The sequence below is a fragment of the Rhinolophus ferrumequinum genome, chromosome 25 (genome assembly GCF_004115265.2).
Source record: "Rhinolophus ferrumequinum isolate MPI-CBG mRhiFer1 chromosome 25, mRhiFer1_v1.p, whole genome shotgun sequence".
Taxonomy (NCBI): domain Eukaryota; kingdom Metazoa; phylum Chordata; class Mammalia; order Chiroptera; family Rhinolophidae; genus Rhinolophus; species Rhinolophus ferrumequinum.
The window spans coordinates 25,239,446-25,252,955 of NC_046308.1; the positions used below are offsets into that span (position 1 = coordinate 25,239,446).

Below are 13,510 nucleotides of genomic sequence, written 5' to 3' on the forward strand. Positions count from 1 at the left end.
GGGTTCACTGCAGTGCTGTTTCAGGATCCCTGTCCCAACCAGAGCCCCAGGGTATGTTCCCCTCCTTGCTCTGCCTCAGTCAACAGACCTGAGTAGCAGCCATCCTTTCTTCCTTCCCTCCTGTGAGACCTGAGCTGGGAAAGTCTCTCTAGTTTTCTCAGAAATGGCCCATCCCATCCACTTACTATGCAACACTACCAGCTCTGGAACCTTGACAGGTTGGGGGAGGCTGGAGACCACAAAAGTGACAGCTGCTCCTCTTAGACGCTCCTCCCATGTCTCCCCTTCCCAGCCTGTCACCAAGCCCACATCCTTCCTTCACCATGGACCCAAAGAACAATGAGTTCAGATGCTTTCCTATACTGAGGTTTAGAGTATTCTTCTCCCCAGGAGCAGGGTTGCCGGTGGCTAGTTTTTGTCTTATTCTGAAGCAGTGGATCAAGAGCTTAGGGAGGGTCAAGTATGGGGAGTGGGAGGGAAGGGTGTTTTTACCAAGTCACTGTCCACATAGAAACACATGCAAAATGGGCGTTGTGCACACATGACTTTGTCTGTTTGGAGCAGGTCATACAGATAGATAATAGATATGTAATGTGACATTTCTGGTAGGTTGATTGCTCTCGTGAGCGCACGCGTTTGTCTGCATTTATCTGCACAGAGTGTAGGTCTGTGTAGTTATTTTTGCAGGTTGTGTCTGTAGTGTCTGCATGTTGAAGTGGACTTTTCAGTGAGCCTGGGAAATTATATACGGGAGCTTTTGTGTTTGTGTGCCCAGCACCGGGTTATGTACCAACAGCATCTTCCATTCCACAGCAGAGTGGTAACGGGCCTTTTTAACCGCATGTTTTGGGGGCGTTTCTTTGAGGTCTCGGGGTTGGGGGGGAGAGGGGGAGCTAAAGGAGCCCTATTCAGGACTTTGGCCAGGTTATGGAGTATGGGGAGGTGGTGAGGGTGCGCGGTTTTCTGTATATGGGTGGCAGGGTGTTGTGCCCAGATGTCAGTGTTTGTGCCCGGGATGTCGGGGGTTTCCATCTGCCAGGCAGTCTGCCGCCTCAGCAGCAAGGGGCTGGGTTTGGGAGGACGCGTGTGTAGGAGTGGATGGAAGTGTGCGGGCGGAGGGGTTGGGGCAGGAGCAGGAGCGCGGCGAAGAGGGCGTGGTCATCCTCCAGTCTCCCCGCCCACCCTGCCCGAGGTGGCTCCTGATTGGCTTCGCGACCGCAGGGCTCAGGTTACATTCGCGAGCGGAGCCGAGCGCGGGAGAGCTGACCCCAGAGCGCTGCGGAGGGCTCGGCGCGGGTCCGCGGGCGCCGGTCAGCCGCGGAGTTCCCAACCCGGCACCACAGAGACCCAGCCCCGCCCTGCGCCAGCTCCGCCCAGCCGAGGACCCTCCACACCAGCATGGACTGCTGCACCGTAAGTTAGAGTGCCTGGGGGACGGGCAACCAGCTTGGTCTGGGGCAAGGGCTCCTGAGAACCCCCTGGAGGGTGAGGGAGGGAAGTGGGTGCAGAGACCTAGGAGCTGAGACGTGGTGGTAGGTCGTGAAAGGGGCCCGCCTGACTTGGAAGCTCTGGGAAAATGCATCCTAACTCGCGGGGGCGTCTGGGCGCCCATCCGCCAGGCAGTCTGGGTTGGACTGGGAGCTCCGCAGGGCTCTGCAACACGGAATGGTTAGAGGAAAAGAGGAACTTCCCCTAGAGAGACGCTGGAAACCGGCTCCTTTCTCCTGGCTTTCGGCCCCCACCCCATTTCTCATTCCTCTGCCGCCGCCGTCGCTGGGCAGACTGCTCGCTCCTCCGGACCCTCGTGCCCTGTATGGCTCAGGTGGGATAGTCAGTTCATATTGGTTAGCTTCGTAGTGATGATGGGCAGCAAAGAGCCTAGTCAGTGTGGTTCTGGGGAGGAGCTGGCTCGGCCCCCAACGCCTTCTAGCCCTGGATGGGGCTGGGTGACCGACCGCGAGAGAGCCCTGCTGGCGAGGGAAGGAAGTGTCTGCAATTTGCCAGCGCCCACGGAGACCGGGATGCGCAAGTGCCTAACGCCAAAGTAGGTTGCTGTTAAGGCGCCTGGCTCACCAAAGGAGTACAGTGATCATACATATACAAAATTTATTTTTTTAATTATTGATTTTTAGCCCCTACATATGGAGGAAGGCTACTACAAAGTCCGTGCATTATCAGCCATTCAGTCAACCCAGCTAATGGTAGAAGAGCTTATGACTTTGCCTGGTCCCCACCCTCCACCCAATGGCTTACAAAAGAAAACAAAAAGTGAGATTTGGGAGGAAAGGATAGCCCAGATTATAAGAGATGAGACTTCCTTATGTCTGAGTACCAAGAGGCAGAAAGAACTTACGGGCAAATCGTTGTGGTTATTATTATGATTTTAACTCATTAATATCAGTAATAGTCAATTTGTGAATGCTAACCAGGTACCTAACACTTTATATTTAATTATCACAATGGTCCTGTGAGGTAGATATTATTTTCTCCATTTTACAGATGTGCAAACTGAGGTTTAGAAAGATGAAATGATTTGTCCAAGGAGGCACAGCTTCTAAGTGTGGAGGCAAAATTCGAACATAGCCTTATCTGATTCAAACACTTTACCGCTAAATATTTACTATTTTTCCTTATTATAAAGGTAATATGCTCATAATAAAAAATGTAAAAACTAAAGATAAGTATAAACAAGACACATGTTAATCACCTACAATCCTACCCCCTGGAGAAAATCCTGATAAGATATATTTCCAGTCTTTTCCTGTTTGTTATTCTCCAGGAAGCCATTTTTTATTGTGATAGGAGCAATGGGCTTTTCATGGAGGTTCTTGGGCTTCACCGAAGAAGGGCTCCATTATTTTATAAAGTAGAGAAAATAAGTGGATAGAAGGTTCTGCATATGTATGGGGGGGTCATATTGCTGGGATGGTAAGAATGATGGGGAAAGGAAGGCAGAAGGAATGGTCAGTGGAAAGAGGTGAGAGCGCTAAGATTCCAGGAGGCCAGGAAAGGAATGGAATTTGTCTCCGATGGTTACCTGCAGGAGTTAATTAGGGTAGAATGTTGGGTCCCTGCCTGTAGGCCCTGGTCCGCCCTGACCATGCCTTGAGTGCCTAGGAAGCCAAACTGAGTGATTGGTGGGCATGGTTGGAATGAGTGTCTCCTAAAAAAAGGAGAATCTTTCCGTTTTTTACAAAAAATACAGAAGAGGCAAATACACAATTATCCCAGTGGCCCAGAGCCCTGGGAGACTTCCTCCAGTGTATTCTGTACATAGGAGCCTTACCCTTTTAAGCCCTGTCCTAGGTCGTCAGGGCTAAAGGGCTGAACAAGAGACAGCACCATTGTCAGACTGCACAGGGGGGCAAGAAGAGATAGAAAGGGTAATGGGGCAGAAGGTTGGGGTGAAGCTGGAACTGAGCATGTTTCTACCCCACCCCCTTCTGTGGAGGGCTGCGCTCAGTGCTGGAAGGGAGCTGGAACTTGTGGGGAAAACAGTGCATCTGGGAGACCAGAGGCAGGTCCCTTTTCATCGTTAATTCTGGGCTCTCCTTTCTGACCATCTGACCTGTTGTTTGGGAAACACCTAGTTCTGCCTTATTTCCTTTTTTCACCTTGGTAAGGAGGCTCCAACAGAAATGAGAAGAAGAAAACAGATCAGCTTTTTTTTAAAGAGACAGCTGTTGATGCAAATGTACCAGTTGCTGATTTACATAGCCATATATATATATATGACTTTTCTGCATCCACTTAATATGAAAGGCAAAGAAACATTGGCGGGGGTGGATCCCACTCCTTTCTTTTGCTTAGTCTAGTTGACTTGGTCCAGCTGAACTCATAGAAGTAATTATCTGCCCTGAGGCAGTGGTTAACAGCACAGGCTTCTGAATCCCACCACTATTTGTCAGTTCTGTGACCTTGGGTAAGTTACAAAATGACTGAGGCTGTTTCTTGACCTCTAAAATGGGGATTAAATGGGGTAATGTGTACAAAGTGCTTAGCACAGGGCCCAGCATATAACAAGCAGTAGGCAAGGATAATTCTTAAAGCTTTTAGGATTGGGGAGCTAAAGGAGACTATTCATCTAGGTCAAGTTCTAGTTGCAGCTGAAGAAACTGAGACCCTCAGAGGTGAAGTGATGTGCCCATTTGGGACCAGAAGCCATGGCTCCTGTTTTGCCCACCAGTGCACTTTCCTTTTCCATGCCCACCAGTCCCCCAGAAGCTCTTCAGTTCATTCGGAGCTCTCAGGCACACACCATCCAATCTTGGTTTTGGAAAGCAGTAGCCCAGGCACCATGACCCTTTCTGAATTCCTTTTACTCTTCCTCCAGTTCTGCCTGTGGACAAGCCACCTAGCAGCTCTGCCTGAGAATTCAGCTGGAGGGAGAGGGAGCCAACTCTATGGGAGGAGCAGTGTGTTGGGGGTGGCTTTGCCTGTTGTTCCAGGTTTCCATTCTAGATCCAGCTGGGGTGGGTGGTGACAGCAGAGCTGTCTTCGCGTGGTCGGGAAAGAAACCCCTTCCTCCACTCAACCTGCACAGCTGCGGGCTGAGGAGAGGTGGGTCAGGAATGGTTTCTTTGATCATCATCTTCTTTTGAGGAGAAGCTTCACTGTTCCCTGAGAATGTCCCAAGAAAGGCTTGAGCTCTGAGAATCAAGGAACCAAAAAGCGTTGTTTTGGTTTATAGGTAGGGAATAAGATGTCAGGGAGAGAGCTCTACACCAAGGAAGGACAAAAAGTGTTCTGGGCCCTCCCTAATCACATTGGTCTCTTCGTAGCTCCTTTTACCTGCATTTAACTTAATTGTGGGCATCTTGAGCACATACTGAAGAACTCCGAAACCCAGGAAATGAAGACAGCCTTGGGAAGCACAATGAGGGAAGGCATTTGTAAACTTGTATTTAGGCATCTGGGGTTTACACCTGTGCTCCTGGGGCAGAACCTGGTTGGGGTAGTGATCCTGAAGCCCCACTCATACCCATCCCACTTCTGTGAACTGGATGGGGAGATGAGTAGAACTAAATGACTACGTGAGACCTTGGTCATCTCATGCCCAGGAAGCAAAACACAGTAAAAGCAGTGGAAGTCTTCAGACCAAAAAATGAGAGCAAATTCCTAGAAGCCAGGGGGTCAGACCAAAGGAGAAATGTCCGTCTGACTACATAGTAACCATCCGCATCCCAGCCCACGTTAACGCTGTGAGCAACACCAGCAGCGTTGGGGACGTGGGGGGTGCTGAGGTCCTCTCCAAGCCAGAGCCCTGCCTCTGAAATCAGTACCATCAGTTCCCTGCCCCTTTCTACTCTCAGCTGGGGCAGGCTGTGAGAGACACAGAAACCTGGGGCATGGGGATGGGTCCATTATTACTAGGTTGAAACATGAAATTGTTTTTACATAACCACTTTTGGCCTATGAAACAACTATTTCACATCAAATTATTATTGTTCAAAAGAATTGTAGTAATAGCTACCATTTATTGAACAACTAGATTGTGCCAGAAACTTTATGCATATCATGTTTATTCTTCTCCACAATCCACAGAGGTAGATATTATCCTGATTTCAGAATGGGCCCTTCTGAGCTGCAGGTACCTCTGAGGATGGGGAAGAGGCAGCCACGTCCAGGAGCTCCGCCTGTTCACTTTGCTCCTCCAAACGCCCCTCCCGTCAGCTCTGCTGCTCCGTCAACCCAACTAATGGCGATGGGCCCTTGTCTCACTCAGGGCTGTCTGGCTGCCTTGCATGGCTTTCTTGGATCCCATCCCAGCATGCACTTCTCTTTCCTGAGTTGGGAATGCAACTGTGTCCACTTGAACTTGAACCTTCCTTTTTGCCTGCCCCTCCCCAGGAAGGACACAGACACCAGCACACCCACCATGCCTTAGCCCTTTTCCACGCCCTCTCTGCAATTCCCACTCGCGTCGCCCTCGTCTCAACCCCCAAGGCTCTACTCGAACCCCACTCTCGCGGGGTCTTGGCCCAGCCACCCCACAGGTATCCCTGCCCCACCCCCAGGAGAGCGCCTGCTCCAAGCCGGACGACGACATTCTAGACATTCCGCTAGACGATCCTGGTGCCAACGCTGCCGCTGCCAAAATCCAGGCGAGTTTCCGGGGCCACATGGCGCGGAAGAAGATCAAGAGTGGAGAGCGCGGCCGGAAGGGCCCGGGCCCCGGAGGGCCGGGCGGAGCTGGGGGCGCCAGGGGAGGCGCGGGCGGCGGCCCCAGCGGTGACTAGGCCAGGTGAGCGGGTCCTTTCCCAGTCCCGGGACCCGCTGAGAGCGCCTGCTCCTCCTCGGAAGGAGCAAGGAAGACAGGGCGGGCTCGGTGTGGAGAGGGGTGTGGGGAGCTTAGGTTGGGGTACCGTAAATCCTAGACGGGAGGTGATGGGGGAGCTGAGGGCGATGTAGACCCGAAAGCTCACCTGTTTCTCCACCCTCCCTTCTGCACCTCCGGATCGAAGAATTGAGCATTTTTTAAGGTAATGAATTCGATCCCGAAGCGGCGGGGTGGGAACCCTGAGTGGGAGAAAAGGACCCAGTCCCCACCTCCTTACCTCTGCACGCCATCACCCCTCCCAACCGGGGAAAAAGCACCCTGCGCCTGCGGGGTTTCTGATACACCAAGACGCCAGAGGCGGGCTACGACGGGGACACAAATGGACCAACACAGATACGCAGTCACCCCGTTTGGCTTCACCAGCCTGGCGGCGGGGAGGGTGTTCCAAGAGCACTACGGCACACACACGAACCGGCTGCGGCTCGGTTCAGCTCAGTGGCTCGGGGTGGGAGGGGCTCAGGGTTCCTGGGGACCCCCCCAGCGCTCAGGCCAGGGTATCTCGGTCCAGGAAGGGGGAGAGGAAGTACCGGAGAGGGCAGGTGCTCAGACCTTCTCTGTCCTCAGTTCCGGAGGAGAGATGGATGCCGCGTCCCCTTCGCAGTGACGAGACTTCCCTGCCGTGTTTGTGACCCTCTCCTTCCCACCAACCTGCCAGCTTCAGGAGCCTCCCTGCGTCCCCAGAGACCCTGTACCAAGCAAGCTCCGTCGTGGAGTCTCTAAGTCCGTGCCCTTTCAGTTAGTTTTCCATTCTAGTCCTGGATAGCCCTTCCTCCCCACCCTAGCTCCAAACCTTGCGCTCCCCAATCGTCATTCTTTGCTGCTCGACCCTTTCCCCGCACCAGCATGCAGCTCTGCCACCGCAGCCTTGCGCTCCCCTGCGCGCACCGCGGAGGGCGCCATAGCCTCTGCGTTACCGGAGGACAATCACTTAAAACCACCACCACCAAGTCCTTTCGTTCCAAGCGCAGCTAAAGGGGGCGCCCTTTGTCTTCGTGCTGTTCCCCCTCCCGCCCAGCCCCAGAACTTTGGATCTGGAGCGAGGAGGGGAAAAGGATTTGTATGGTGTCGGATACCCCTGGCTCGGATGGGAAGGAAAGTTTCTACTTCACACACTACCCCAAGCCTGCCTGTAATCCGCCCTGCCCTCTCCCGAGCGTACCGCGCGTGTCACCCTCCCCAGCTCTCTTGTTATGCAAACGCCGAGCGCCCGGGAGGCTCGGTGGGAGGAGTCTGCCGTGGCCCCGCCCCTGCCCTGCCGGCCCCATCCTGCCGGGCTCTTGGGGCTGTGGCCGGAAGGTTTTTTAATCTCCGTTTGTGCATGTGACCGTGCTGGGTTGGAATGTGAACAATAAAGAGGAATGTCCAAGTGTTCCAGTGGTGCCAGAGGGGAGGGTGTTTGGGCGCACAGGGCCAGCGCTGAAACTTGAATAAGTCTCCTTTAACCGAACCAAAATGTAGAAGGGTAGGCGGAGAGGAGGGACCTCGGTTAAAACCCACCCTTTGGGGCCAACCAAGACAGCATCACCTCAGGGACTTGAAACCCATTCCTTCCCTTACTGGTAATACTCCTTGGGCCACCTAGAGGAATTTGCTATACCGGCCGAAAGAAGAGGAAGGCAATATGGTACCCAACGGCTTTAATTGTTGATATTCTCCCTTAGGGATCAGGCGGGAAGTTAGACAACCATAGGCAGCTTGGCCTTGGTGGTCGACACAGTGCTGGCAGAGGGGGGCCTCTCCAGGAGCCCACTGCTGGAATCAGCCCTCACAGGGATTTGCTCAGAAAGTCCAGGAGCCATGGCATCCTCCCTGACAGATACAAGCGCATTCTTAGTGAAGACTGCAGGCATCCTTCAGAGGACCCCCTCACCCAACCCAGGGACCTTTTACACTTTACCATGCCTGAGACTCATTTGAGGAACTTGGGTTGAAATGAAGATCCAAGCCCCGTCATCTCCACACACACACACACACATTCTACTTCAGGATGGGTAGGTAGTGGCCTGAATCTCAATGTTAAGCTCCCTGTGATTTTTGTCCAGATAATCAGCAGAGCACACTTGGAGAAACATTACTCTGGTCCTTATTCTGGAGCCCACAAATAATAGCTAAAGAGAGTGGCAAAGGCAGCTTTTGCCTCTCCTTGCTGCCCCACACAGAAGAACTAAACTCAGCTGAGTGCCCAGGACAAATCCAATTGCTGGCGTCCACGTCCTGTTGCTGTACAAGAAAAGGCCTTAAATACTGAAAAGTGGAAATTCAGTAGGAGGGTGAGGGCAGTTTGTGAGCCAACCGCTCCACCTGTACACTGTTCACACACACAATGGGCTACACTGCCACCCTCACCACCAAATCCCAGGGCTGAGCAGCGCTCCTTACCCCAAACACCCCAAAGATGTCAGAGTTTTGAGGACTGACATCACCTCCCCTTACCCCAAGCCCTTTCCTCCCTCTCCGTACCACCCCCCAGCCTCCTGCTCACCGAAGGTCACTACCCCCGTATGTCTCCGTAGGCCTCTTCCTCCTGTCTTTCTGGAACCTTATTAGGCAGAAGGCAGCGATGGACAGGAACAGCACGCCCAGGAGCGCCCCAATCACAGCCCCGGCCACTCGGCCTTTGGAAGGGTCTAAGGATACACAGGATCCTCAGAACTGCAGATCCTCCTTGGCCCCTCAGACAATTTCATGCAGCCTCCACACCCCAGACCTGCCAGCAGGGCCTCTGCCCAGCATCCCTACCAGTCACAGAGAGAGTCAGCTCACAGGATGCACTGCCCATCTGGTTGGTAGCCACACAGCGGTAGGTGCCCGAAGAGGCCAGGGAGAGATTGCTGAGAATGAGCTGGCCAGACACCTCATCTTAAGGGTAAAGAGGAAGTGTTCCATCACTCATTTGACTCACAGTGAGCACCTACTCTGACGAAAGCATGTTTCATTTCATCCTTACAACCATCCTGTCAGGAAGGGACTAACCTCATTTTATTAGTGGGAAAACTGGCTCAGATAAGAAAAGTAATTGTCTGGAGTGACCCAGAGAGGAAGTGCCAAAGCCACAGCAATTTCTGTGCTCTTTCTACCCTACACAGCTGCCTTTTCAGCGGAGGGGGACACTGCCCGCACCTGTGCACACAGTTCAGAAACTGGCAATGGAATTGGAGTGGGGTGCTTACTGGCTGATGTCAGGTTTCTGGTTGGGGTGAAGGCTTCATTGCTAGAAACTATCCTCTGGGGTGGTTCTAAGCTGACCAAGTGCTTTTCTAGGTTGCTTGCCTTCCCTTTGAAGACAGAGCACACATCAGGAAGTGATCTGTGGGCTCTCTGGCTTGACAATGGGGTGGGCTGGGGTTGGGGCTGGGGGGAGAGACAGGGCACTGGAGCCAGCACAATGGGGCTGAGAAGCCAAGCCAGTTGTACGGTTCCTCCAGAGAAACTGGCAGAAGGATCCAAGATAGTCTGTACTACTCTGCCTCAGTTTCCCCTTCAGGAAATTAGGAAATGATTCATGACCCTTAAGAAATCCCCCCCAAAACAGACAAATGGGAATCATAGAATGCCCCTGCTTTCCACTCTCTTCCAGGATATCAGGAGTACATTTAGCTTGAGAAATGTTCCCAGGACCACGCAGTCACAGACTGTTCAGGAAGACAGACAGGAGGGACCAATGCAGGAACCAAGGAAGGAGGGAGAAGGTACAGCGTCTGTCTCATACCCCCAGTCATGGAGCTGGTACTGTGGAGTGTGGGGTTTAGAGACCAGATTTACCCAGGTCCTCAGTCCCCTTTTCCGTGATGCTCTTAGCCCTTACCTTGCATCATGCTGCCAGCAGAAGGTGTAGGAGAAGATCCAAGGCGGGCCCAGTTGTACACTGGCCTGGGGGCTCCTTCGGAAGAGCTACACCTCAGTGCAGCAGAGCCCCCTACAGAGATTTGACCAGTCTGACTGCACAAGGGGCTACTGGGGGGCACTGCAAAAATCACAGAAAGACCCTTAGCACTGTTCTAACCCCATATCCATTAAGTGCTATAGATTTCCTGCTTCAATACGCCTACCAAATAGTGGTCCACTTCTGTTCACATACCACTGCATCCCCAGGAAATGATTTCCACTACTGGAAATTCTGATTGTTAGAAAAATCTTCCTCATGTTGAGCCACAATCTGTGTTAATATAATATCCACCCATTGGTCCCAATTCCTGCCCTCTGGGTCCACAAAGAAAAATGAAAAACCTCTCCTCCACAAGACAGCCCTTCAGATATTTGAATGCAGCTCTCATACACCAACTCCTAAGTCTTCTCTTTTCCATCTAAACATCCTCAGCCTATTTAATAGTGTTTCTCGGTTTGCTCATCTCTGAGCAGGTTCTAGTGTGGGGTGAGATGAAAGCTCTGAACACAGAGCTGATGCTTAGTTGTAGGAGCTCTTGCTCCTTTAATGGCTCCTCCCCTTCTCTGCCACAGACCTGGGGAGGGACAGAATCTGAGCTACAAATGGGAGGTTCCTCCAAAGGAGGAATATGTTGGGGATATGACTCAGCCCCTGTATATGGGACCTTTGTTACTAGGGACTGAAGGAGGAGCACTCTTTGGGAGGGTGAAGCAGGAGTATGACCATCTGGATTAGAAGACTTTGGGCAGGAGGTACTTTCCCTTGGGGTCCCCAGTGCAGTTGTGTGCTTGGGCCGGAAATCAGGGTGTGGGGGGATTTAGCAGGACCAGTGCAATTGTACAGGGTATGTGCGTGGGTGGGTGGCTGGTGGGTCCCCAGCCTGCCTTACCCAGCACAGTAAGGTTGATTAGCCCCAACCCATTGGTGTAGAAATCTGGTGGGTTGTTAACATGGCAGAGGTAGGTTCCAGTATCCGAGGGGCGGACATCAGTCAGTTTCAGGGTGGCCACCCCTGCTGTGGGGGGATTCTGAAGCAGGCTGGCCCGCTTTGCCATAGAACCAGTTGGATACAGATGTCCACTGGTGAAGTACAGGATCTGGGGAAAAGCAGAAGACACGCATCCACATCTTTTCCTGCCTGGCATCAACTCTACAGTCCTTTCTCAAAAGGGCCCCTTCCTTGCACCAGGCAGGGAAGCTGATCCTCTGTAGCCAGAACCGTGGTCTGTCTCTAAATACCATTCCTTCCCAGGTGCTAAATGAACTAGATTCATTGCTTTCAGCTAAGCGTGGCTCTCAATTTGGAAATAATAATAATCATGGAAGGGGCAGCGTTTTATCCTCCTTTCACTCACAACAGCTGAGCATCAATGGGATTATTAACCAAAGCCGGGAATGCACTAACACAGGGGAGTTGCACATGGGAGAGGAAGGTGGGTATACAGGGCCATACACATGATCTGGGGTGCCGCAGACTGCGGGCCTAAGATCTAGAAAGAGTCCACTTATTTGTTCATCCAAGGATACTGATCCCCCTACGCACTCTCCGGTTCCTGTGCCCTCTTTTTGGGTGGGCCCCCTGTTCCTGCCTCTCCAGGCCAGCCTGGCCACAGGCTGGAGGCGGGGCCCCCTCCCCCGCCCCCACTCTCAGCTCACAGGATGGGACTCAGAGATGGGCTTCCCAGGCTGCACAAAGCTCCACTCCAGGACGAAGGTGTCTGTCACCGACGTGCTGTAGCTGCAGGTCAGCTCCGCAGTCTTGCCCACTGGCGTACTCAGGGGCTCGGCAGGCACGTGCACCTCCACGGCTGGTCCCGGGTCTGGGGTTGCACAGGCAAGGGCGCTCAGAGGGCCGGCCAGGACCCGAGCCCCAAATTCCCTCCGTCTGGCGCCTGGCCCATCTGGTTCCCACAAGGAGACTGGGGGCACCCTCCCCCCAACGCCACCCTTCTCGAAACCTGAGGTTCCGGGAGGGAGGAGCCCACGTCGTGGTCAGGTTTTGTGGGTGAAAGGACCAGACTGGGCAGGTATGAGGGTGTGTTTGTTGGGGAGAGGAAAACAATGGTCCTGCGGTGGTTCCACTCTCCGACCGGCTTGCGCGCCCTGTCCTCGCCCTACCGGCCCTGGACGCCCCGTCCCCGGCCTCGAGCAGTCCCCACTGCGGCCCGAGCCCCCTCCTCACCAGTCATGCAGATCAATCCCAGCAGCGCCCCGCACAGCAAAGGCCGCAGGAGTCGGGCCATGGCCGCGGCCTGCCGTCTGTGGTCTGGTATCCCGGTCAGGAAAGAGAAGGTGGCGCCCACAGGGCTGCCTCCTCGTGCTGGGCAGGAGCGAGACTGGCTATCGCAGAGCAAACAAGGAGAGAGGCCGGCTCCCACGGGGTAAGGAAACGCCTCTCCCTCCTCCAAGCCCCGTTCTGGAACCACTCTAGCCCTACTCCCTTTTTCCGTCCTCCTCCCCTCAATTTCTGAAGCTGTCAGGCCCTGGGCAAAGGGCTGGGCTGGACTGGAGCACCTGAAGGGAAGGGGTCAGAGCTGCAGCTCCGTACAGGAAGTTCCTGGAGGAAGAGGTGGAAGAGGTAGGCGTTTGGACAACTTGAGAGCTGGCAGACGACATCACCACTTTGAGGCTGAAGACCCTTTCTGACCCCTTCAGAGATTCTTGTTCCTTCCACGCCCCTCCTCTTCTCTCTCAAATCCCTTTTCTGGCACTTTTATCACCACTGGCTGAGGTAGGAGTCTCCATGGAAACTACAGCTTCCTCCCCACTCCCAGCTCCACTCCCCTTTATGGGCAGAGAAACTGAGACTTGGAGGAACCCCCCCACCCCTTGGTAGGAAAGGGCAGGGCAGCGTTGGGGCAGAGACCTACACCAGATCCTACACTGAGCTCTCCTGCAGTACAGGGGGATCGCTGCTGGCTGGGCAAAATGTGTTTGTTAAGCCTTCGGTGGTCTGGGAGAGCCCCAGTCAGGTTCCTTTCCCCAGCCCTTGAAGAGGAAGCAGATTTAGCACGCCCACAGCAAACTGCAAGCATTCAGGCTCCAGCAGAAAGGGCACCAATTTCATCCTCTTGGGGCTTGGAGTGGGTTAGAGTATCCCCAGCTTCCAGCTCTCTGTGCCTCTCCCAGGCCATCTGACAGCAAATAACCCTTTTAAAGTTCTAGAAGAGCTCTCCTGAGCCAGTAAGGTGAGACTGTGTGAAGAAGCTGTCCTGGGTATACAGCCCAGGTAGGGGTCCTCTTTTGCATCATCTTTAACTCCTCTGGGGAATTCCGAGTTTGAA

The 13,510-nt window shown here is 53.5% G+C and overlaps 2 protein-coding genes across 3 annotated transcripts; one reads left to right on the forward strand and one right to left on the reverse strand.

Moving 5' to 3' along the window:
* Nucleotides 1–803: 803 nt before the first annotated feature.
* Nucleotides 804–7,711, forward strand: NRGN (neurogranin). Of its 2 annotated transcripts, XM_033098503.1 has the most exons (5): nucleotides 804–820; nucleotides 1,222–1,413; nucleotides 6,018–6,244; nucleotides 6,465–6,482; nucleotides 6,905–7,711. In XM_033098503.1, the coding sequence occupies exons 2-3, from the start codon at nucleotides 1,399–1,401 to the stop codon at nucleotides 6,237–6,239; spliced, it is 237 nt and encodes a 78-aa protein (XP_032954394.1). In that variant the 5' UTR covers nucleotides 804–820; nucleotides 1,222–1,398; the 3' UTR covers nucleotides 6,240–6,244; nucleotides 6,465–6,482; nucleotides 6,905–7,711. The 2 variants fall into 2 exon arrangements, with proteins under 2 accessions (XP_032954394.1, XP_032954395.1); XM_033098504.1 differs by lacking the exon at nucleotides 6,465–6,482.
* Nucleotides 7,712–7,939: 228 nt separating this feature from the next.
* VSIG2 (V-set and immunoglobulin domain containing 2) lies at nucleotides 7,940–13,388 on the reverse strand. The gene is made up of 7 exons (XM_033098434.1): nucleotides 12,409–13,388; nucleotides 11,883–12,046; nucleotides 11,116–11,323; nucleotides 10,146–10,304; nucleotides 9,080–9,199; nucleotides 8,823–8,967; nucleotides 7,940–8,149 (listed from the first exon to the last, which is right to left on the reverse strand). The coding sequence occupies exons 1-7, from the start codon at nucleotides 12,467–12,469 to the stop codon at nucleotides 8,017–8,019; spliced, it is 990 nt and encodes a 329-aa protein (XP_032954325.1). The 5' UTR covers nucleotides 12,470–13,388; the 3' UTR covers nucleotides 7,940–8,016.
* Between the last annotated feature and the right edge of the window lie 122 nt (nucleotides 13,389–13,510).

Bases quoted from the DNA above. Each gene is read 5' to 3' on its own strand.
- VSIG2 (XM_033098434.1), bottom strand. From the start codon at position 12,469: ATGGCCCGACTCCTGCGGCCTTTGCTGTGCGGGGCGCTGCTGGGATTG. The intron at 12,047-12,408 runs GTGAGGAGGGGG...GTGCAACCCCAG, and splicing joins GGGATTGATCTGCATGACTG to ACCCGGGACCAGCCGTGGAG. The intron at 8,150-8,822 runs GTGAGCAGGAGG...TGTATCTGTCAG, and splicing joins TACGGGGGTAGTGACCTTCG to GGAGGATGCCATGGCTCCTG.